General features: G+C 36.6%; 2 protein-coding genes across 2 annotated transcripts in view; one reads left to right on the top strand and one right to left on the bottom strand.

Annotated features, from left to right (window-relative positions):
• Positions 1-25,073, top strand: part of LOC141404809 (uncharacterized) — a 70,116-nt gene that overhangs the window by 5,209 nt on the left and 39,834 nt on the right. The window lies entirely within an intron of this gene.
• Positions 2,122-3,759, bottom strand: LOC141404808 (uncharacterized). Its single transcript, XM_073988528.1, has 5 exons — positions 3,645-3,759; positions 2,850-3,049; positions 2,612-2,718; positions 2,338-2,476; positions 2,122-2,269 (listed from the first exon to the last, which is right to left on the bottom strand). Exons 2-5 carry the CDS (start codon positions 2,962-2,964, stop codon positions 2,160-2,162), a joined length of 471 nt encoding a protein of 156 aa, XP_073844629.1. The 5' UTR covers positions 2,965-3,049; positions 3,645-3,759; the 3' UTR covers positions 2,122-2,159.

The following is a 25,073-nucleotide window of genomic DNA, read 5'->3' as shown; positions in this document are numbered from 1 at the left end:
ATCAAAACTATTCGAGAGCAGGTGCTAAACTGAATTTTCCGAAATTTTGTGTGGGAGGTACCCGAAGCCGTGGACCTATTGAGTCCAAATTAGAACCTAATCTAAGCTTGGTAGAAATTTCACGATGTGCAAAGTATGGACCAAATCGGTTACTTCTTTCAATAGTTATCGTGCGCACAAATTTTCCGAACATTTTCGAACTTTTGCGGGGGAGGTACCTAAAGGAATCGACCGATTTGGATTATTTTCGAACGTAAACTATGTTTGGGCAAAATATTACGAAAGCCAAATTTTGGATTGAATCGGCAACTTATATTCAGCGACCTCTATACGACGGTGCAAGTTTCATCTGGAGGAAGTCAATATTTCCTGAGAAAATAGCCTGAAAGGTGCAAGAAACCCCTATCACACCGTATGTAATGGTTTGAGCGCAAATAACTCTCCAACGGATTCTACCAGACTTAGATTAGGTTCCAATATGGACTAAATCGGTCCACTCATTCGGGTAAGTCCCACACAAAATTCCGGAAAAGTTCAGTTTCGGACCCACTATCGAATCGCTTTTGTTTTTGTTGTAACAACTTGTATTCACTGCCCCCTATACGACGGTACATGTTTCATCAGGGGCACATTCATAATTCCTGAGAAAGTAGCCTGAAAGGAGCTGAAAACTCCTATGAGGCTGTGTAGTGGTTGGAGCGCAAGATATGTCTCGAACGGATCTGTAGATTAGGTCCAAAATTTAGCCTTCGTAATATGTTGTCCAAATTTAGTTTAAGTTGTACGAAAGTTATAAAAAACCCTTATGGCTCCGTATGTATGTAGTAGCTGGATTGTAAATAACTCTCGAACTGATAAACCGATTTGGTCTACAATTTGGCCTTCGTGATATTTTGTCCGAACTTAGTTTAAATTTAAAATGGCCCATATCGGTCCTCTCCTTAGGATACCTCCCCCACAAAAGTTCAACATATGTGTCCAAGTGCAGTTTAGGGTCTGTTTGGAGATCCTTTGGAAATTTATACCGATGATGTTCTGTGGTCCTTTTTACAGCCATATTATGTTTTTCGTGGACAAATCCATGCTTCCTGGCATACTGGTCCAACAGGTGTACGATAACCCACTGAAATGACAAGTGAGCGCGATATCTATCGAAAAGATATGACTCTGTCCAATGAAAGGTCCAATTCACATAGGCTGGTATATCTCTGTCGGCAAAGCCGACTGATACTTTTCTACTTGTTTGTAATAAACAAGCACTATAAACTTGAAATTTGGAGGGAATCACTTCATAATTATAAATTGTGATATGTTGTCATCATCATCCCAAACAGTTTTATACAGTACATCAGCCTGAATAAAGAATTGGACGCTATGCACTAATGGGTTAATAAGCAAAAGTTCATTCATTCTCACTACAGGAAATCGTTTTTGAGAAAAAATTTCAAAAATTCATAACCCTAATATACACAGAATCACTTTCTGAGTCGATTTATGCATGTCCGTCTGTCCATGTATTTCTGTTCGCAACGTACAGGTCGCATTTATTATCCGATTCAGCTGAAAATTGGGGAATATCATTTTAACCCATATGAAGAACGATATTGGTTTTGGAGAAAATCGGTTCAAATTTGGATGTAGCTCCCATATATATTTTCGGCCGATTTCTTGTATTTAAATAACAAAAACCAATTCTGTTCGAATGCTGGTAAATAAATCAGAAATGCATACGATAGTTCATGAGAATTCGGATCGAATTCGGTCCGAAAGTCTGGAAAAACGTCAGATTTCCATCCGAATTTCGGTCAGAGAAAACGTCAACCAGGCTATATGACTTTCGACCAGAGTTCGGACCGAACTCGCATCCGAACTCGGATGTTTCTTCCGATATTTTTTGCTGGGTAATTATATCGAAATCGGTTCGGATTTAGATATAGCTCCCATATATATTTTACATATTCACATCATATCATATAGTCGGCGCCGCCCGACTTTTATCTTTTCCTTACTGGTTTTAAAACGGATTTCTATTAATCCTTATTCCTTTCGAAAGGGGAGAATAATATCTTTCGAATAAGCTATTATTTTTTTCAAATCGAAGTTCACTTTTGTATTGTTGTATTTGGTATTTTTATTGCAATTTTTAAACGATAAATAAATTAAATTTTGTCATAGTAAGTTGATATTCGATTCTTTTGCGTGGCCAAATTTTGTCGTCTTATTTGTTTAAACATGGCACATACGGTACAAAAAGTAAGCAATTCCATTCCTAAAAATTTAAAACAGTTTATTATCGTACAAACTATAATAATTAAATGAAATGTATCTTCAAATTACCTATAAACGGCAAACAGCTCATAAGTAATTGAAAATATCCATGATCCATCCATAGCATTGAGTAGCCAATATAGACTACTGTGAAACCCATTGCACCAATAATGCATAGTAGGAATGGAATTAGGGCCATGTGATGTTTCTGCAATAAGTGAAGTTATAAGTTTTATATTAAAGCTAAAATCAAATTTCATTTCTGTTTGCTTCTCTATGATTTGATTGAGTTAAACTAAAAAAGAGTTGTGTCAATATGTATTAATTTTTTTACAGTTTTTACCTTTAATGTACCCCAAATATATAATAGACAAACCAGAGCTCCAGCAGCATATATTGCTAAATCCATTACAATCTTTCCGTAATAACTATAAACATATTTCTCAGGTGCTACAAATATCAAAATATATATTTAATTTTCTTAATTGGTAAAGTTAATTAAACTGATTAATGCTCATTTCATTTTTACTTACTTACAATTTTTTTTAATTACTACTACTTACTATCTTTACTTTACTTACTATCTTTCAATGTTGTTCTTTTATACCACACATACGCATGGTTTGAAAGCAAACTGATGCAAAATGCCGATGCAGATAAGCCAATTATTAAACACTGTATTGTAAGAGTGTTCATTGCTGTTTTTTAAATCTTCTGTTTTGTTTTGACACTGAAAACCAAAATGCAAGCCACTGCTGTTTGTTCGAAGACTGATAAGAAACTGAAATTAGAATGGAAATTCGACATTAATATAACACAGCACTAGCGTTGATAGTTGATTTATATAATTATGCAAATTTAGAAAAAAATGTCAATTGTGACGAAGGGACTGAAAGATATCAAGAAACGGTTTTGACCGGCTTTAACATGACAAAGTTAGTCAGTCTCATTCCACAACTATCCGCGAAAAAATCGCATTAAACGGTAACCAAACCTAGTTTGGGAAAATGTGGACGATTTTTCAAATTTTATTGGCGATTTTTTCTGACGATTTTCCATCAAAAACTGTCGCCAACGCTGTATAGATCCGATATAAAGGTATACCCCGATTTCGAATATTTTTTACGTTGTACCCATATTTTCCAAGTAATTTCCCCAAATATTGGTATTTTGAATTCTTAGTAAATTGAAATCCTCTATGTCAAAAATCTTCAATACAAGTGCACGATTTGATGTAGTCCTCATATGTAGGTACTAGAGCGGGGCGATTTGTATGGAAGAAAGAAACCTTAATGGGGGCGTCGCGTTTCTGATTCCTGGAATTTTACTGAGCAAAAAAGGTCCACCAGACCATATATCGAGCCTCCCGATTTTACTTGAAGTTTTTTTATCCACGTTTTTTTATCTTTTAGCATATAAACAGCCAAACCATGGAGATTTTCGATCCAACACGAAGACAGAAATTGTAGCCAAGACAATAATTAATAACTCCCTAGTACCAAGCAAAACCATTGCAACACTCCTCCAGGCAGTTTTGGCCTTGAAACCGTGCATATTTTTCGGAAAATATCGATAAATGTTACAAAAGTTGACCAGAAAAATATTCAAGCGTTGTGATGCAACAATTCTATCGTGTTGTTGTCCGTGGACAAAGAAAATACTTTGGTTTGTTTGTCTCACTTCGTTTTATTGTTTTACTAGCCGACCATCTCCGAGTTGCTGGCCCTTGAAACAGTTTTATGTTACCTATTCTTAAGTCAATTATATTTTTCTTGCATCGCTGATTAGTCGGGATCTGCAAGTGACTATAAATACAAAATCTGCAGAAATGTTGGTGTCGATATGCAATTTTAACATACCGCCAAAGAACTGATGACTTGAGGCAAGCATTTATATCATCTGCTGGAATAGTATAACTGTAAGCGTTTGTCTGAAATCGAAACGTTAATTGCTTCTTAAATCCTTCAAGAATAGATATTCGCTCCAGATGATAACTTCTATTTAATATTGCACGTGTCCAGGGGCAACTTAAGGGCCGACTGTGTCGTCCGTCCACCTTCTTATAATTAATCTTATATAGCTGATGAAGCTATAGTTATCGATATGTTGCCTTCACTTGCTTTCCAATAAGACCAAAGCTTCGTTATGCCTAACATATTGTATTTCCATTGATTTGTAGCATATTAAATAAAGTGGGAGTGATCGGGTCTTATGGCTAAAATATGTACCCAGGATCGGGCACGTTCGTAAGTTTTACATATATATTTTTTTTATTCCTTTATTTATTCCGCTTGGGAACATAGGGCTTCTACAAGAGAATTCCATCTCACTTTATCGTAACAAATATTTTTTAAATTTTCAAAGTTTGTGTTTTGCTTTTCCATTTCATGCAATATCGTTCTACGCCATGTGCTTCTTGGTGGTCCAGGACGTCTGCTACCTTGGGGGTTCCATTCTAGGGCCATTCTAGCAATACTATGCTGCGGCTTCCGTAGCGTATGGCCTATCCATTTCCACTTCCTTCTTGTTATTTGGCGGATTATGGGTTCTTCATTTGTCATTATCCACAGATCAGAATTTGTGACTCGGTTTGGCCAAAATATACGACATATTATACGGAGGCATTTGTTCACGAATGCCTGTAGTCTATGGGTCACATTTGTCGTAGTTTTCCAAGTTTCGCTACCATAAAGTAGGGTGGATTTTACACAAGCGTTAAAGATTCGTAGTTTCGTCTTCAGTGAAATTTGTGTGCCTCGCATATTTTATTCAGACGGTTATTAACATCATTATCGATTCCTCCATCTTCTGACATTACGCTACCCAGGTAGCAAAAGGACGATACGTATTCTATCTGTTGATTCTCTATATGTATGTGCATATTTGTAGTGTAGTTTATCCGCATTGCTTTTGTCTTTTCTATGTTTATTTCTAAACCCGTTTTTTGGCCAATTCGACAAGCTCTTACTCAACGAGCTTGCCATCTGCGAAGTCAAGGTCCTCTAGTTTCCTATATAAATTCCAAACAATTCCTCTTTTCTTGGATTCGAGTTGTAGCATTTTTTGATCCAACGTGATGGCAAATAGGAGCGGGAATAGCGGACACCCCTGTTTAACTCCTGTATTTGTTTCAAATAATTCGCTGGTTGTTCCGTTGTGGCGCACATGTAGTTTTGTGTTTGAATACATAGCTTTAATTAGATTTATTATTTTCTGGGGTACTCCCATTTTCTTCAATGCCGACCAAATTGCACTTCGTCGTACAGAAGCAAATGCTTTTTTGAAGTCGACGAATACCAAGTAAAGTGGGGACCTCCATTCGACTGACTGTTCGATTATGATGCACAGTGTGTTAGTCTGGTCCACACAACTGCGATGTGGTCTGAACCCAGCTTGTTCTTCGCGTAAAGATTCTTCCACACAGTGTAACCTGTTGTTGATTATAGTGGCTACTATTTTGTATACTGTGTTAAGTAGCGTGTTTGAAGTTCTAATACCGGACAGAGATATGTGGATCGATGGAACCCTTGCACAGATTCCCGCTGGAAGCTGGGGGTTTACGGTCGGGGCTGTGTTAGGGGGGAAAACGGGACTGGGTCTTTATATCGTAGACACGGAAACGAGGATCTCCCTTCGTCTGCCGGATCATAACACGATCCTCCAGGCCGAAATCCGAGCGATCACAGAATGTCTGAACTGGTTTAAAACAAATACAAGGCCACTCACAGTTAACATCCTTACGGATAGTAAAGCAGCGATTAGAGCTATAACAAGTAAGGCAACAATATCGAAAACTGTCTTAGAGTGTAAAAATGCAATTAACGACTATTCCCATTCTGGCTTGGTAAACATTATATGGGTACCAGGACACATAGGGATCACGGGAAACGAAGTAGCAAACTCCTTAGCAAAACAAGCCAGGGAGCTACCTACAGTAAGTCTAGACAATGCCAAACCTTTAAAGGCGGCGCGTATAGAACTAAAAGCTTGGGCAAAGAATGCTCATGTATCCCTATGGAATAACCAGGAAAAGGGAAAAACTACAAAAATCCTATGGGGAAACCCAGACCAGGACAAAACAAGTGACCTCCTAGTGATGAGTAAAAAGGATATCAGTAGATTGATCGGTGTCCTCACAGGGCATCTAGGACTACAAGCGCATCTGCACAGGATAGGCTGTGCAGAGAATAGTGAATGCAGGGCATGTGGCGAGGACAACGAAACGTTGGAACACTATCTCTGCCACTGTCAGGCTTTCACAAACTTGAGAACTCAGCTAATGGGAAACGACATAATTACAGGACTCGACCATATCAAGGACATCGGGTTCAAAAACTTGAGGGACTACGTCAATGGGACGGAACTCCTAAACTAACAACTTCCAGGACACATACAATTAGAGCGCACAACAGGCCTCTTCTGGCTTCAGTGTATGCCCTTTCTTTTTAAGGACATGTGGTGATCTTGAATCACCCCTCTTTTCAACCTAACCTAACCTAAGTAGCGTGATGCCTCTCCAATTGTTACAGTCTTTCCGGTCGTTTTTCTTGTGTAGCTTTATAATGGCACCGTTTGTCCACTGGCTGGGAAATATTTCGTTGGACCATGCTTCAAATATGTGTGGGAATAGTAATTCGGCCGAAGCGATTGGGTTTGACTGTAAAAGCTCCGGGGGTATACCATCTTCTCCTGGCGATTTATTTGTTTTTAGTTTTTTTAGTTTTACATATATAGCGCATTTAAAACAGTAGGGCATAGGGGATAACCAGCTCCTCCGAAATTCAACAAAATATACAGCCTATTTCCACAAAGGGCTATCCCAGTACATCATCTGAAAATTACATGCAAATCGATTTGGATGTTTTGGAGATATATCAAGTTTAAAAAAGTGTGCGTGGTGTGGTCTTAAGGCCACAAATAAGTGGCTCGGATCGGAGACACAACCACCATTGTCTATAGTATTAATTTTCAAACTCCGCTCTGCCGAAAATCGACAAAATACTATATAGGGGACATCCCTATACATCATCTGAAAATTACATGAGAATTTTGGAAATACAATATATTTTAAAAGGCCTGTAGGCCTATTCTTTAATTTTTATCGATTGAAAAGTTGTTAAATTTTTTGTTTGTTTTTATAACAACTACAAAACAAACAAATGAAATTGTTTTTATTTTTAAAATAAGAACCAGCTTAATCACAGATTTGTTGTTTACAAATTTCAAAAAAACAACAAGTTGTAAAAATACAAATTGTTTAGTTAAAATTGATTTACTTTAGGGAAGGGGAGAGAATACTAGTTTCGTCCAACGCCACTTGGACTCATCAGTTCTCTTAGTTCTTTGCATTGAAACAAAGAACTCTTCCCCAATTTTATGACGACTCGAGCTCAAGACTAAATGTGACCGACGAATTCGTTTAAATACGAATTCAACAGAAACATTCAAAAACTCTCGTAGCCACATATGCAAACCAAATTAACTACTCCCACTGTTATGCGTCTCCACAGTGCAGAGAATCATCATAACTGTGTTGAATAAGCATCAGTATTTGAAACGTAGTGTTGGGTAGCCTAGTTCGCTTATAAATCGATGTTGGGTGTTCCTAAAGGAATTAGTTCATTAGACCTCCGATTAGTAAGAAAGTCCGTTGGAACTGTGGAATGTATTCCAATGATATTTTATCTGGAAATGTTAAAAAACTGTAAAGCGTTAGTTTTTGGATTTTTTAGATTCTTTAAAAAAAATAAAATTATAATTTAATGGTCAAAACATATGCAACAGAACCCAGTACTAGTAAAAATGTTAAATATTTTGTGAGATATCAGTATTATATATGAATTAAATAATTTTTTATCTTCTGGGAAGTTTAAAACGTACACAAAAAAAAAAAAAAAAAAAAACAAAATTATTAATTTTTTACTAATTCCGTTCATAATTTTTTGTTCCATAATTTGAACGCACCTCTTTTAAAGCGAATATCTCTGCATTTATTAGGTGTATACCAAAAGCAAAACCTGGCAATGAAAGTAGAAAATATCACCATTACAACCATACACATTGGGGCAAGATTCCAAAAAACGGAGATTAATTCAGGGAAGCATATGAGTGATCTAATGTTAATATTTTTCGAATTTGAGGGATTGGAGATGCCCTCATAAATGGAAGCTATTAAGTGTTTTTACGGTTTTGCCTACATTTCTTATTTGATGAATATAAAATCTTTTAATATGATAAATAATTGGTTAAGCTAATAGTTGGCAAAAAATGATTATTTATTATTTGAGAATTTTGCCTATTGAGGCGAAGATCATTTTTAATATTAATTTTTTAATTAATTGTTCGTTAGAAACGAGCTTAATGACCTAATGATGCGAGTGAAAAAGGAAAGCCGACGATACGAACCCACACAACCACCACTATCAGACATGCATGTTTCGCCTTCGGTAAAAGCTCCTCAGACATATCCGCTGTGGGGCGGCATAGATATCATCTAACTTTTTCTCTTTCAAATGCAATTTGTTTTGTTTACAACGCTGAATATTTGTTCAATCATTGTATGGCTTTCATGAAAAACGCTTAGCGAAGTCTTTGAAAGTTATAACTCATATTATGAGTATGGCTCTGAACACTAACACGCCGTGACAACACTTTTTCCATGCATGGCTCAAGCTGATTTTATTCTCTATATATTCTCGTTTTGGAATAACCTCCATATAAAATATTCAGCTACTTTTTTAACTCTAAATATTTTTCAAAAATAGGGAAAAATTGATACATTTTAAATTAATTTTTAATATGTTTCTAAACTTCTTTTGCCATAAATATATTTTTCTAAGATTCAGATATCTACCTGAAGTTGACAATTCCATTCTAAAATTGCCACTTTTGATGCGTAAAAAATATTACACCAAAAAATTAAATTTTTTATGGTGCTCTTCAAAGTATTAAAAATTCTTTAGCTTTATCACAGTGTAACTGTAGAAGTAAACAAGTAAAAAAGTATCAGTCGGCTTTGCCGACAGAGATATACCCTCAGCCTGTGTGGATTGAAAAACTTTTTTCCCAAAAAAAACGTATATATTTAGGGGGATTCTCAAAACTTTGGACTTATGCACCGACAAAAATATGGATAGGATTAAAGCTCAAAAATTTGCGGGATATCGATAGGTAGGGATTTTTTATCACACTAGCCTGTGAAAAACATAATATAGCTATATTCGGTTCGAGCCCTCCAGCCACTACATATGGTGCCATAGGGGTTTTTTACAACTTTCGGGTTGCTTTCTCAAGAAGTATGGACTTGCCCCTGAAAAACTTTTACTGCCGTAATTGAGGCAGCGAATGCAAGTTGCTTCAACAAAAATCAAAGTGATTCGAGAGCAGGCCTTAAAGTGAATTTATACAAAATTTTGAGTGGGAGGTACCCGAAGGATTGGACAAATATAGTCCCTATTCGAACCTGATCTATATCTGGTAGATATTTTAGGATGTGTTAAGTATGGACCAAATCGGTCAATCCCATCAAGATTTACCGTGTGCACAATTTTTCCGAACATTTTTGAACTTTTGTTGGGGAGGTACCTGAAGCAGTGGACCGACATGGCTTATCTTCGAACTTAAACTTAGTTCGCACAAAATATTACAAAGACCAAATTGTGGACCGAATCGGCAGATCAGTTCGAGAGTTATCTTGCGCTCCAACCACTACACACGGTGTCATAGGGCTTTTTGTACCTTTCAGGCTATTTTCTCAGGAAGTATGGACTTGCCCCTGATGAAACTTATACCGTCGTATGGGGGGCAGTGAATACAAGTTGCTAAAGCAAAAATCAAAGCGATTCGAGAGATGGCCCTAAACTGCACTTTTCCAAAATTTTGTGTGGGAGGTACCCGAAGGAGTGGACAGATTGAGTTCATATTGAAACCTTATCTAAGTCTGGTGCACATTTCACGATGGGCAAAGTATGGACTAAATCGGTTACTCCCTTCAAGAGTTATCGTGCGCACAAATTTTCCGAACTTTTGTGGGGAAGGTACCGGAAGGAGTGGACCGATATAGCCTATCTTCGAACTTAAACTAAGTTAGGGCAAAATATTACGAAAACCAAAATTTCGGTTTTCTCGTCGGCTGGGGTAACTTCAGTCGCGTCCAGGGTCTCCATAAGGACCCACTAAACCTTACGAAATGAAAAGACTAGTATTCTCCCTTCCCTGGGGGCTAAATCGGGGATTTATTGATTAAATACTAATTTACAATCTACTTGTGTTTAATTGCGATAAGAATGAATTCAATGGGTATATATTTGGATTAATAGTTTCCGTAAGTATTATGCAGACTCGCTGCGGTTTAGCAGTTGATGAGTTCGTGTTGAATTAGCTTTGTGTGTTCGGGTGTGAATGATGTATTCGGTTTTCGGCTGCAGATGATCGGGAGACGATGAATTCGGTGTTCGGCTGCAGATGATCGGGAGACGATGAATTCGGTGTTCGGCTGCAGATGATCGGGAAGATGATGAATTCGGTGTTCGGCTGCAGATGATCGGGAAGATGATGTATTCGGTTTTCGGCTGCAGATGATCGGGAGACGATGAATTCGGTGTTCGGCTGCAGATGATCGGGAAGCTGATGAATTCGGTGTTCGGCTGCAGATGATCGGGAAGACGATGCAGATGATCGGGAGACGATGAATTCGGTGTTCGGCTGCAGATGATCAGGAACACGGCTTCGGGTGTTGATGCTCGGGTATCGGTGTTCGGGAAGACGATATGTACGGCGTTCGGATATTGACGCGATAAGTTCGTCGCTCGGGTGTTAGTCTAGGACTACGGTCTAGTTTCTACAGTGTACTACTACCACTCAAACAGTGGAACAGATGACCCGAAGGCCCTGTAGAACTGAAAAACCCGAAGGTCCAGTGCCGAATGGAACAGATGACTCGGAAGCCCTGTAGAACTGAAAACCCCGAAGGTCCAGTGCCGAATGGAACAGATGACCCGAAGGCCCTGTAGAACTGAAAACCCGAAGGTCCAGTGCCGAATGGAACAGATGACCCGATAGCCCTGTAGAACTGAAAAACCCGAAGGTCCAGTGCCGAATGGAACAGATGACCCGAAGGCCCTGTAAAGCTGAAAAACCCGAAGGTCCAGTGCCGAATGGAACAGATGACCCGAAGGCCCTGTAGAACTGAAAAACCCGAAGGTCCAGTGCAATTTATTAGCTACCACAATTTAATGGGTAGCTTCCAAAAGTATTCCCAACTCGGTAACACCAAGGCGTACGTTGGCGGATTTAGAACAGTCTATAGTTCCAACCCTTGTAGCTAACTCCCTGCAGTAGCCAGCTCGCCATTTGCCTCCAAAACTGAAATACTTTAATAACTATGAGTATGAAGCGAATGAGAATTATTCGCCCTAAGCATAAATTACGACGGTTGCAAAAATACACTGGAGTTAAATTTAGCAGTGGGTGACCTGTGATGCCACTAGTGTCAGGTAGAAAAGTGTTGTCGAAGCGATGGATGTAGGGGCGTTTCTTGGTAATAGTTGTTGTATTATGTACGTGAACATATTGTCACGTTACAAAGTTTATGTGGCAAAAACTACGTTATATCGATTTAAATGCAGCAAAAGGTAATACATTTCACCTGTTTCTTAAATTTTAAAAATATGTTCAACTTTAACACTGTGCTACGCGAAAAGTAAACAACATACGACTTTGCTATTTTGGCTAGTGAGGTAGAATTTTGTACTCGTTAACCCTGCCATGGCAGATTATCAACAATTTGTGTTTCAATTTTTCAATTAAGACCCGTTTTTCAATCTTGCCCCAACATGCGATATATGAACCACGAGCTGTATATGCTATACAACGGCATCAATATAGTTAAATGTATCGAGATGCAACGATTGCGTTGGCTAGGCCATATAATAAGAATGAGCGATGATGAACCCGCTAAAAAGGCGTATAAATTTCATCCACATGGCGGTGCACGCAGAACTGGCAGGCCAAAGAATATGTGGCGCTAACAAGTGGATGAAGAGATGACAAGGCGCGGTATTCCAGAATTGGAGATCTTTTCTTAGTTCGGTCTATGGAACAAATGTTCTGTAATGGGCCAGCTAAGTAAGTAAGTTGGTCGACTTGTTTAAGACCAAATTGAATGGATAAATAAGAAATTAACCCAATTAGTTCAACAATAATTAACATACAATGCAAGGTGCAATTAAGGTTCCAAAATACCCCACGTTTTTGGTAAATACTTAAAAATCATGACATTTTATGAATTTTATTCTTAACAAGGATTAACTGCTAAAAAGTATCAACAATATTAGGCATAGAATATCCCTACTAAGAGAGTTACCATATGGACCAAGGTGGTACCGGATCATATTGCATGTAAACAATATCCTATAGGTCTCATGCCGGGAATACCTGAAAACTAAGACGTTTTATGAGATTTTTTATTTCACCAGATGTACTGCCATCAATTACAATAAATACTACCTACAGCAGAACTCGATCAGGTGTGTTGCCAGATCGACTAAAAAGTACCAGGCCACATTAACAGTTAATTATTCTTTTGGTTATTATTGTAGAACCAAGTGGCTTAATTTTTATTTATCCATTCAATTTGCTCTTAAACAATTCGACCAACAAATTTTTGCAAAAATCCCTATATTTTTTAAAACAACTGTTTGTTTTTTCACTAATTTATGTATGAAAAGTGTTCGTTCTCTCAGTTTGAAAACAATTACTTGACAAACTGTATGTAGGTATGGTCTACGACCATTATTTCTATGTGATACAAACATTTTGGTCAAAACCAACTTATAATACCGATTATTGTTGAATAAAAATATTACAAGTAGTTTTTAATAGTGATGCACTTAAATTTCTGACGCAAATTCTCAAATTTCTTTTATGGAAAATTCCATGGTTTCAACTGCTGCATATTAAAGACAAAGGACCAAACCAAATAAACTGATTATAACCGACTTTGCTTAAGAAACACCATATTATTTCATTGACGTCAAACGAAAAGTTTTTTATGTTTTAATGAGATTATTTAGCGGCTGTTAAATGTGCGGCGAATAATACAATACTGAAAGGACAGAAGAATGGTTGCTGCCATTGGCCAAAAATAAAAAAAAAAACTGAAAGTCAAATGATTGTTTCAACACTTCTTATCAGAAGCTAAATAGTTCGTGCCAAAGGAAACCCCTGACCATGATAACAGAAAATCCTAACTTTCAAAGTAGGTGGTTAAACAACGGAGATGTCGCAATAATCGCTAATCCATCGCATTTTTCCATTTATGGGATTTTAATTGCAATCTCGAATATTCCAGCTTTGCTAGGAGCAGGGGAAATTACAGCATCTGAGCTTCAAAATCAATACCATATGTGTTGATTGACCATCAATGGCAAATATCGGAGTTATCGCGCTTAGCTATGCCAATTTTAATATTTTTAAATATTTATTTTAATGACAAATGCCTCTGCTTCTATTTGGTGCAGTAAAACATGTAACCTGCTAATCAAAATGACCAGAAGAGAGTTAACTCAGTTCCAAGTTGGTTGGTTTTGGATATTTTTTTCTCAAAAATAATTTTCTTTGGCACGGGAACTAAAATAACGTGTATTCCAATCAGGGTCATGCACGTAACACTTTGAAAAAACTTTTTGACTTTTTTTTTTAAATTATGTCTTTGAAAAAACCTTTCACGATATTTTTATGATTCACAGAATTAAAGAAAATTAGTTGAAAACACATGTTATGTCAGTTTGGTTATCTCATGTGGCTGTAAAGTTTACTTTCAATTATATATCTGTTAACAGTGATTTGTGCGTTGAGAGGCAAAGGGTTACCATATACCTCACCTCTCTCACCATCAAACTGACAATCAACGCAAGGAAAATTGCCTAATATAAATATGGACTAATTTACATTTGTACACCCATAAAAACCGAACAAATGGTTTGATAAGTGTGTAAGTGATAACCGTTATTGAGATATAGAAGTTCAAATTGGGGCAATGCTTTGACTGTATCGCTACCTTATAAAACAATGTTATACATGATGCGCCTTAACTTGAAGTGAAAACCGCTTACATCTGGGAAGTTTTTGCGGATTTTGAAACAGCAATGTTCATGGGTGAAAAAAAAATCCAAAAACAAGAAAAAATCGCTTTAGGGATTTTTCAAAAAATTGCGGTCAAAATTCACATTTTTAGGTTTTTCTTAGGTTTTCACAATTTTAGTTGGAAACCGCAAGTCCTATCGAAATGGGACTTAAGAAAATGTTGTAGCAGTAAAAATTCTGTACAAGATTGGGCTGCATAATATTTTCGTAGCTTGTACCGTTTTTCAGATATAGAAGTTCAGATCAATCTTTCAGATTTTTTCTCAAGTCTTCAGGATTTTGGTTAAAAACCGCAAGTCCTATCGGAATGTTGTAGCTGTGAAAATTCTCTACAAGATTGGCATTCGTATCTTTTTCCACGGTTGTACCATTTTTTGAGATATATAAGTTTAAATTGGGAAATTGCAGCCATGACACTGTTTTATGACGAGACATTACAGTCAGTGCATTGTCCCAATTTGAACTTCTCTATCTCAAAAATGGTAAAACCTGCGAAATATACCATAGCTATAACATTTTCTTTTGCCGCATTTCGATAGGACTTGCGGTTTCCAAGCAAAATCGTGAAAACCTAAAAAAAAACCCTTAAAAATGCTGAATCGCGATTTATTTAAAAGGCGCTCCGCCGATATTTTTTGTTTTTTGATTTTTCTCATCTATGAACATTGTAGTTTCAGAATATGCAAAAACTTCCCAGATGTAAGCACCTTAATTTAAAGTTGTTTCAAGAGCACAACAATTTTAATTCTCTTAAATCAAATCGAATTTTAAGCTTTGTTCACAATATTCCACAAAGATAAACAAGCCTGCAACCAGGCGATATATACCCACATACATGTGTATGTTTATATATGTAAAAAACAGCTATAATGGCAATATTCATAAATAAAGCATTCATTTGCATTCTTTTGCCCACATTTATATACAACAAAGTGCGTAAAATCACAACCAGCGATAAGTGCTTCAGAGTAGTTGAACGGATAGGGAGGGATAATTTCCTTCTATAAAATTGGTTGGAAAATACATCTAAAATTCCTAAATATTTGAAATTGGGTGGTATCTGTTCTATGGGGGCTATATCTTTGGAAAGTTTTTCAAAAAACAGCCTTTCCTTTGGAATGGGTTTCAAGAAGCACCATTTCAAAAGAATTTTGCTAGTTTTACCATTAAGAACCGTTCATAGACATTTCGTATGTTCCCGAAAGTTGTTTATTGATGTCTTTTCTACACTATAGTGGTTGGTTGTTTTCTTGAATTTTGAACGGTTTAGTATCTATAAAACAGAAGCCGAGAAAATAGGATAAAAATCGCAATTGTTTTGCTTTTTTAACCATTAAGATCCGTTTCTACAGAGTTCGAATATTCTAGAAAGATGTTTTTTGAGATCTGAGGTACAATTTCGTGATTGGCTGTTTGCTTCAAGATTAATCGGTTTGATAGCTGTATAGCAAAACATGAGAAAACATTTTAAACGAAATTTGACCTTGGAGATTTTGACCTTGCAGATGAAGTTTGATGGATTATAAGTGTTCTCAATTTTTGTTCTGTAAGACAAGAGCTACAACTAAGCCTCTGAGATAAATTCAAAGTTCCTAACGGTTTGGAAGATATAGTCCTGAATAAATGACCCCTTTTACATCAAAGCCTCTCTTTTTTGGTCTCCTGTCAGGCTGCGGTGTCAGAATATGGTTAATAATTTTCGTGTTGCACTAAAGCTACATATGGGGATTTCTGAGTGACGTCGGACACTTTACTTTTTGCACTATATTATTTTTGCTGCTCATCAGCAAAACATTTCAGTATATTTTCAGTTTTTCTTTGACTAACGGTTCCGGAGATATCGCGTCTTGAAAAAGTTGAATTCTGTAGCAACTATATACAATGAAATGCTCATAACTTCTTTAATATTGGTCCAATTTGAAAAAAAAATATTTTCTGATAGGTTTTGTTGTTTTATCAGCTATTTAATAAAAAATAGAAAAAAATGTTACACACTGGGCTTGGATGCAATATATTTATAATATTAACAAGTAAAAAGTCGTTAAGTTCGGCCGGGCCGAACTTTTTATACCCTCCACCATAAAATAGTCTCAACTAAAATGGAATAATTAGGGTCCTTTCACAATTTTAGGTGGAACAACTTTTCGACAACGGATAGAAACCTACTACCTCCCACTATTGCTTAAATTACACTGTGAACACAAATTTTGGGGCAGAGATAATTGCTTTTGGAGATGAAAGCACTTGGTTTGTGTATATCAAAAACCCCGAAGGACAGATGCGCCGTGAGTCGAACTTCCGCGTTATGGCGTGATGAAGTTTTTGCAAGAGACCCTGTAAGCCATCATGAATTAGCATTATATCTTTGTGTGTTGTTTTTGTAGAGCACTTAAGCAACAGTGAACAAAGATATAACGCTAATTCCTGATGGCCCACAGGGTCTCTAACAAAAATTTAATCACGCCATAACGCGGAAGTTCGACTCACGGCGCATTTGTTTTTCGGGGTTCATAATATACTCACCAAGGCCATTCTTCCCTAAGAGGAATTTTCCGTGCCCCAGACTTTCAACTCCATTTTGTTGCACAGTGTTATCTAATCTATTCTAAATAAAATGTGTTCAGCTAGGTGAAAGGTACCACCTACTGGGCTATATCAAAGAGTCATCCTATCTTTACATTTTTTGGCGGAAAAGTTTTATAGCTGCAGGGAACTTCAAGAGTCAAATTGAGTTTAGTTTCATCAAAACAATGTAGACCCTCAAAAATGGACCCATGTTGACGAATTTTAGTGAAGAAATTTCGTGACCACTGAAAATTCCCGAAAATCGGGAGGTACAGTTATATGGGAGGATATACCAAAACATGGACCTATATTGACGATTATTTTTGAATAGAAAAAATTATAGCTAAAATTCTCAAAATACCGATCATTACAGCTAGTTCAGTTAAAAATTGCAGCTAAAATTCTTACAATTCGAAAAATCGGGAGATACCGTTATATGGGGGCCATACCAAACCATGGACCTATGTTGACGATGTTTCGTTGGAGATATTTTATGACCACTGAGAACTTCAAATGTCAAATTACAGCTATTTCGGTTAAAAACTGTAGCTAAAATTCTCAAAATACCGAAAATCGGGAGGTACGGTTATAAGAGGGCTATACCAAAACATGGACCTATGTTGACAATGTTTTCTGGAGATGTTTCATGACCACTGAGAACCTCAAATGACAAATTACAGCTAGTTCGGTCAAAAATTGTAGCTAAAATTCTCAAAATACCGAAAATCGGGAGGTACCGATATATGGGGGCTATACCAAAACATGGACCTATGTTGACGATGTTTCGTGGAGATGTTTCATGACCACTGAGAACCTCAAATGTCAAATTACAGCTAGTTCGGTTAAAAATTGTAGCTAAAATGCTCAAAATACCGAAAATCGGGAGGTACGGTTATAAGGGGGGTCATACCAAAACATGGACCTATGTTGACGATGTTTGGTGGAGATGTTTCATGACCACTGAGAACTTCAAATGTCAAATTGCAGATAGTTCGGTTACAAATTGTGGCTAAAATTCTCAAAATACCGAAAATCGGGAGGTACCGTTATATGGGGGCTATACCAAAACATGGACCTATGTCCATATCCTTTGGGATATAAGTTTGTTGATCACTAGGAACCCTAAGTGCCAAATTATAGCTAATTCGGTCTGCAAATGTGGCGAAGAACGTCAAAATACCTCAAATCCGGAGGTACCGTTATATGGGGGCTATACCAAGAAGTGGACCGATATAGCCCAGAGAAGTGCGCAAGTAGCTGATTTTGACACTCATAAGCCATATGCTGAAAAACAAGCGTATGTGCGGCTTGCTACTCTAAAAAATAAATGCAAGTGTTGCTTGCCATTCTCAAAATATGTACGAGTGTGGCTAGCCACTCAAAAAATAAGTTATTTAAAAATGGATATTTTTTGACACTTGCGTATGCTTTGCCAAGTAGTTTTAAATACGCAATAACATTTTCTATCTTACTTTCTTGCTCATTGCACATCAAGTATTGTTTTCAACCCTTGTAATTCAACCGATTGTCTCGTGCTCTCCGAGAGAATGAGAGCTAAGATCACTGATTTTCAAACGTTAAAAGAACATGCAAAAACACACATATCATTCCAAGCAAATAAAGAAAAGCATACACAAACGAAACAACAACAAATAAAATTACAATTGTTTATTTTTTGTAGTGTTGTGTGTGTGCTTCCACTTGATAAGTCACTTGGCAAACTATCTACGATTGCGAGTTTTGTAACAGTGCAAAATATGATGAATACTTGTTTTACTTATTACGCACAAGCAACGGTCTTGATGCGTCGCAAGTATTTTTGGTGGTGGTGGAAAAAATACCGAGTGCGAGAAAACACATGCGTTAAAATAGCAAAAGGCCCAAAAAACTTGTGCGTGCTCAATTGGCTTACGGGGGCAAGTAACTCATTGATGATCTCTGATATAGCCCATCTTCGAACTTGACCTGCCTATGGAAAAAAGACCCTCGGGTGCAAAATTTCAATCTCAATTATTGCGGACGCTAGAGTTATTACAACAGACGGACGGACAGACGGACATGGCTAGATCGTCTTAGAATTTTATCCTGATCAAGAATATATATACTTTATAGCTAGCAAATGATTAGTTCGATGTGTTACAAACGGAATGACAAACTTAATATACCCTCCATACTATGGTGGAGGGTATAAAAATATATTTTTAACAATGATTGTACTCTTCGATTTTCTTGAAAATTTTTTCTATTAGACTACGATTACTTACAAAAACTTTAGGTCCCAAATAGTGGGATTGAATTTTTAATATTTTTTCGTAATTTGTTAAAATTTGTCAATACAATTTGTCCTTTATTCCTGTGTGAAATATATGCTATTTTACAAAAAAAAAAAAAAAAACAATACAAAAATTCATTTCTATCTATTTTTAAATCAAAAACAAAAAAAAAAGAATTTTTTTAAGATGTTTAAGATAAATTCCTATAAAAATAAAAATAAAAATAAAACAACAAAAAACAAAAGTTTAAAAATATAATTTTTTTCTTTTCTTTTTTTGTAAAATAACCAATGTTTCACACTGGTATAAAGGAAAAATTGTAGTGACGTATTTTGAAAAATTTAGAAAAAATAGTAATCATTCGAATCCCAATACCAAAGTGGACTTAAATCTTTTGTAATTGATCGTAGTTTTATACAAAAAATCATCACCACAGTCGGACAACAAACTAACTAAATTATGATCAATTAACTACAGCTCGTCAATTATATGACTGGACATCCGAGCCGAATGATCTACCAAATATTAAAGTGACATTTTCTTCAGAAGATAATTATTTAAATAGGAAAGAGGATTTGAATTTGAAATGTGCAATGGTTAGACCTATCACGAGTACAAAATAAATGTTATTCAGTAATACCCAGTAATCATGCGAATCCCACTACCAAATGGGACTTAAAATTTTTGTAATTATTCCAAGAGTACCGCCATTGTTAAAAATTGATTTTAAATATTAAATCGCGAAAATTGCATCCAAGCCCACATGGCAAATTTTTTCCTACTTTTTATTAAATAGCTGATAAAACTACAAATAATACAAAATATATATAATAATACAAAATAAGATTTTTTCAAACTGGACCAATATTAAAGAAGTTATCGGTGTTTCTTTGCATTTTGTACAGAATTCGACTTATTCAAGGCGCGATATCTCTGGAACCGTCAGTAAAAAAATATTTTGCTAGAAATCAAAAACCACTTGCTGAAAAAGTTTCCGATTTCACTCAGAAATCTCCATATACAATTATACCAAATTCGGTTGAACATATTCCAATGGAAAAAACCCTGATAATGAACGCACGCCATATCTGCCTTAAATCAATTCCAAATATCTTTTGTTTACTTGCTTCATTTTATCCATTTAGGGAATTCCCTGCTGCAATGCGGTTAACTTTCAAAAGATCGGGATTTTTTGTTTTGTTTTTGGGATTTTCTCGTTTACCAATAAAAATTCAAAACTAAAAATATAAACTTTTTAACAAGCCATCTAATTTTGGATTTTCCAGATAAAATTCAACCGAAAACATCATTAATTGTGTGAGAATACAAGAATTAATGTTTTATACATTATATTAGGTTCTTACGAACACATTACCCTCATATCAAGAAGATCAATATTGCAGCATTATTATCAAGAGCTTATCGACGAAGTTACAGCGTTTGGATTGTGATAATTTAATACACTTTATTAAATACATATATTGATTATATTTATATCGTATAACGACCTGATTAATTGGATTGATGAGATGCTGGAAAACAAAATTAGAAAATCAAAAGTCGGGGAGACAACGATAAGGAAAAAAAGTAGAAAAGTATCATCCGGTTTTGCCGACAGAGATATAACCTCAGCCTGTGTGAATTGAAACTTTCATCTATAGCAGATCGAATACGGGCTACAACACAACCAAACTCATGTTTCCCAAAAATTATGTATTTAGGGAGTTTTTAGAATTTTGTGTCCGTTTTGGACGTACGAACTTGTTGAAAAAATGTAGATTTGGATGAAGCTCAAAAATGTTGCGGTGGAGGTACCTGAAAGGCAAACATAGCCCATTTTGGATATGGATCCTATTTTAGGCGTAATTTCCCTCCAGTCATTTAAGAAAAAACATAATGTCTCTGTATACAGAACTGCAAGGAGTACCTGCGGTAAACAAATTTCCAAACGATCCAAACGATTATAGTTCTCATCCGCTCTATACATGGTTGTTGTATGTTTTTTTACGGTTTCAGACCATTCATTTCCCCAGTAAATATGGACTTGCCACGGGGAAAAAATGGTACCGTCATAACAGGAGCCCAGAAAACAAGCTGTTGCAAAAAATAAAACGGTTCGATAGCAGGACTTAAACTACACCTTTCCGAATTTTTTTAAATTTTGTGTGGTAGGTACCCAAGTATTGGATCGATATATTCCATATCCGAACCTTATTTATATTAATATTACGATGTACAAAGTAATGACCAATCGCATACTCTCCTCTAGGGTTATCACGCGCAACATTTTACAGAACAATTCGGAATTTTTGTTGGATAGGTATCCGAAGCAGTGAACCAACCGAACGAGGAACATACCACAAAGACGTGTGTTCTGCGGAAATGTTGTATGTTCCCAACGAAAACCAAAATTCAGTAATTTCGGTGTGATAATAAGCCTAACATATTAAAAATACCGAAAATCGGGAGGTACCGTTCTATTTGGGCTATATTTAAATGTAGACGATATAGCCCATTTTCATTACCATCCTAGGAGTAATAGACAATTTGATACCAAATTATAAAGCTCTGTCTTAAATAGAACTGTATGCTGATAAAAAATATTTGTCCTTTATAGGATCTCGGTCAACTATTTCGATGTGTTACAAATGTTGGATTTTATAAAAAGACACGGTGACATCGAGGGTAGCAAGTTAGAAATTGCTCACAGTCAACAAGCTTATAAACATCCATAGAAATATCTTAGCTTAAAAGTATCCAACTCTATCAAGACTCCCTGTCACTAGTGCCAAAGAAAAATTTGAACAATGAACCAAAATCAAAAATCATCTGTCATCAACGAAACAAACAAAATCTCTACTACACATGAGTAAGCCTATTAGGCGCTATGATATTTCCAAGATGCTTTTTCCCAAGTATATGGCACCAGACAAGTCCGCCATAGGTTAAAATGGGCAGAATCACGGGTACTTACATCCAGTTTATGACTTGTGGTCCGAGTTCCCAATTTTTATACCCTTAGCCTTGAGGCTAAAGAGGGTATTTAAACTTTGATACGACCAAAAATGTGCCTCATCGAAATAATGGTTTTAGACCCCAAGTATGTTTGTACGATATACGTTTCAGACAATTTTGAGTAGATCTAGCAATGTCTGTCTGTCTGTCTGGCTGGCTGGTGCTCACGATAACTCTCGAACGGATCAATCGATTCGGACCAAATTTTGGGTATCGAAATATTTTGTCCAGATTTGATTTAAGTTCGAAGATGGGCTATATCGGTCCACTCTTTCCGGTACCTCCCCCACAAAAGTTCAAAAATGTTCGGAAAATTTGTGCGCACGGTAACTCTTAAAGGGAATAACCGAGTTGGTCCATATTTTGCCCATCGTAAAATGTGTCCCAGACTTAGATAATGTTTCAATATAGACACAATCGACCCACTCCTTCGGGTACCTCCCAGACAAAATTTCGGAAAAGTTCAGTTTAGGGTAATCTCTCGAATCACTGTGATTTTTGGTTTAGCAACTTGTATTCATTGCCCTCCATACGACGGTACAAGTTTCATTAGGGGCAAGTCCATAATTCCTGAGAAAATAGCCTGAAAGTTGCAAAAAAAAAAAACCCTATGACACCGTGTGAGGTGGTTGGAGCACACGATAACTCTACAACAGATCTGCCGATTCGGCCCAAAATTTGTAATATTTGTCCAAACATAGTTTAAGTTTGAAGATAAGCCATATCTGTCCACTCCTTCAGGTACCTCCCCCACAAAAGTTCAAAAATGTTTTTCATACGGTAACTCTTGAAGGGAGTGGCCGAATTGGTCCATACTTTACACATCCTAATATATCTACTAGATATAGATCAGGTTCAAATATGGACTATATTCGTCCAATCCACCCGGTACTTCCCACACAAAATTTCGTATAAGTTCATTTTAAGACCTGCTATCGAATCACTTTGATTTTTGTTGAAGCAACTTGCGTTTGCTGCCTCACTTACGATGGTAAACGTTTTTTCAGGGGCAAGTCCATACTTCTTGAGCAAACATCCCGAAGGGTGTAAAAACCCCCTATGGCACCATATGTTGTGGCTGAAGATCCACTTTCATAATGGACAATGTAGATCCATTCCGTTTAGTATCTCCTCCGCAAAACTTTTGGTCTCTAATCCTACTGAACATTTTTGTCGGTTCAAATTCCCAAAATTTTTAAAAACCCCTAAATACATATTTTTTGGAAAAAATGTTTTCAATATATACAGGCTGAGGGTATATCTCTGTCGGCAAAGCCGATTTATACTTTTATACTTGTTTGTATGGAGTTCTTGCAATAGTGCAATAAGACTTTTCTTCGTCTGCACCTCGATATTCCTTTTAAGAGTCATCATTTCCGTCTGCTGTAAACACGCTAGCGTCTAGCGAAGATAGGCTAATCGGCCCACGTTTCGGTATAGCCCCCGTATAACAGTACAATTTTTTAACCAAACTACCCGAAATTTGACATTTCAGCTTCATAATGGTCACAACACTTCTCTATTAAAAATTGGCACATAGGTCCATGTTTTGGTATACCCCGATATAACAGTACTTCCAAAATTTTGGTATTTTGAGGGTTTTGGCATTTGGGGCCTCAGTTGTCACAAAAATTCTACATCAAAAAATTTTCGGAATAGGTAAATTTTTTGGTAAAACCCTTATATAACAGTACCTCCCGACTTTAGGTATTTTGAGGATTTTAGCTACATTTGTCTTCCGCACTACTTGTTATTTGGCGTTTAAGGCACCCAGTGGCCACAAAACTTTTCAATCAAAAATTGTCCACATATGTCAATTTGTGGGTAAAATTCTAAGCCGATATAACAATGTCCGCCCGTCCGTCCGTCTATTGAAATCAAGCTAAAGCTCGCTAATTTAAGATAGATGTTTGGTACTGCAAACGGGCTATACCGGTCCACGTTTTGATATAGCCCCCATAGAACTGTACCACCCCATTTTCGGTATTTTGGAAGTTGTGGCCACAATAATATATCGAAATGACGGAAATTTGGTATTTGGGGAATTAAACGTTCCCCAAACGTTCATTTGGGGTATTAAACGTTCTATATGAAATTTGTCGGTATAGGTCCACGCCTTCATATAGCCCCCGTAGAACGTACCTTCCGATTTTCGGTGTTTTGAAGGTTGTGGCTGAAATTTGGTATTTAGACTTCGTTGGGTGCATAAAACTTTCTTCCAGAAATTTGTTAGTACAGGTCCACGCCTTAGTATAACCCCCATAGAACGGTACCTCCATATTTCCGGTATTTTGAAGGTTGTGGCCTCAATAATAAACCGAAATGGCTGAAATCTGGTATTTGATCTTCATTTGGGGTATTAAACATTCCATATGAAATTTGTCGGTATAGGTCCACGCCATCATATAGCCCCCATAGAACGGTACCTTCCGATTTTCGGTGTTTTGAAGGTTGTGGCCTCAATGTTCCTCAGAAATAGTTGACATTTGGTATTTAGTCTTCGTTGGATTTATAAAACTTTCTTTCAAAAATTTGTAGGTATAAGTCCTCGCCCTGATATAGTCCCCCTAGAACGGTAACATCCGATTTCGGGATTTTGAAGGTTTTAGCCTTAGTATCACACCGATATGGCTGAAATTTGGTACTGAATTTTCGTTGGGTTTATAAAACATTCTCCCAAAAATTTGTCGCTATAGGCCACGCCTTGATATAGCTTCCATAGAACGGCACCTCCCGATTTTCGGTATTTTGAAGGTTTTTGCCTTATTATCACACCGATATTGCTGAAATTTGGTACTTAGTCTTCGT

Source organism: Musca autumnalis, unplaced genomic scaffold (assembly GCF_047663935.1).
Source record: "Musca autumnalis isolate F117 unplaced genomic scaffold, ASM4766393v1 scaffold_5, whole genome shotgun sequence".
NCBI lineage: Eukaryota > Metazoa > Arthropoda > Insecta > Diptera > Muscidae > Musca > Musca autumnalis.
The sequence above is the reverse complement of the archived record's forward strand: the minus strand, read 5'-3'. Positions and strand labels throughout refer to the sequence as shown.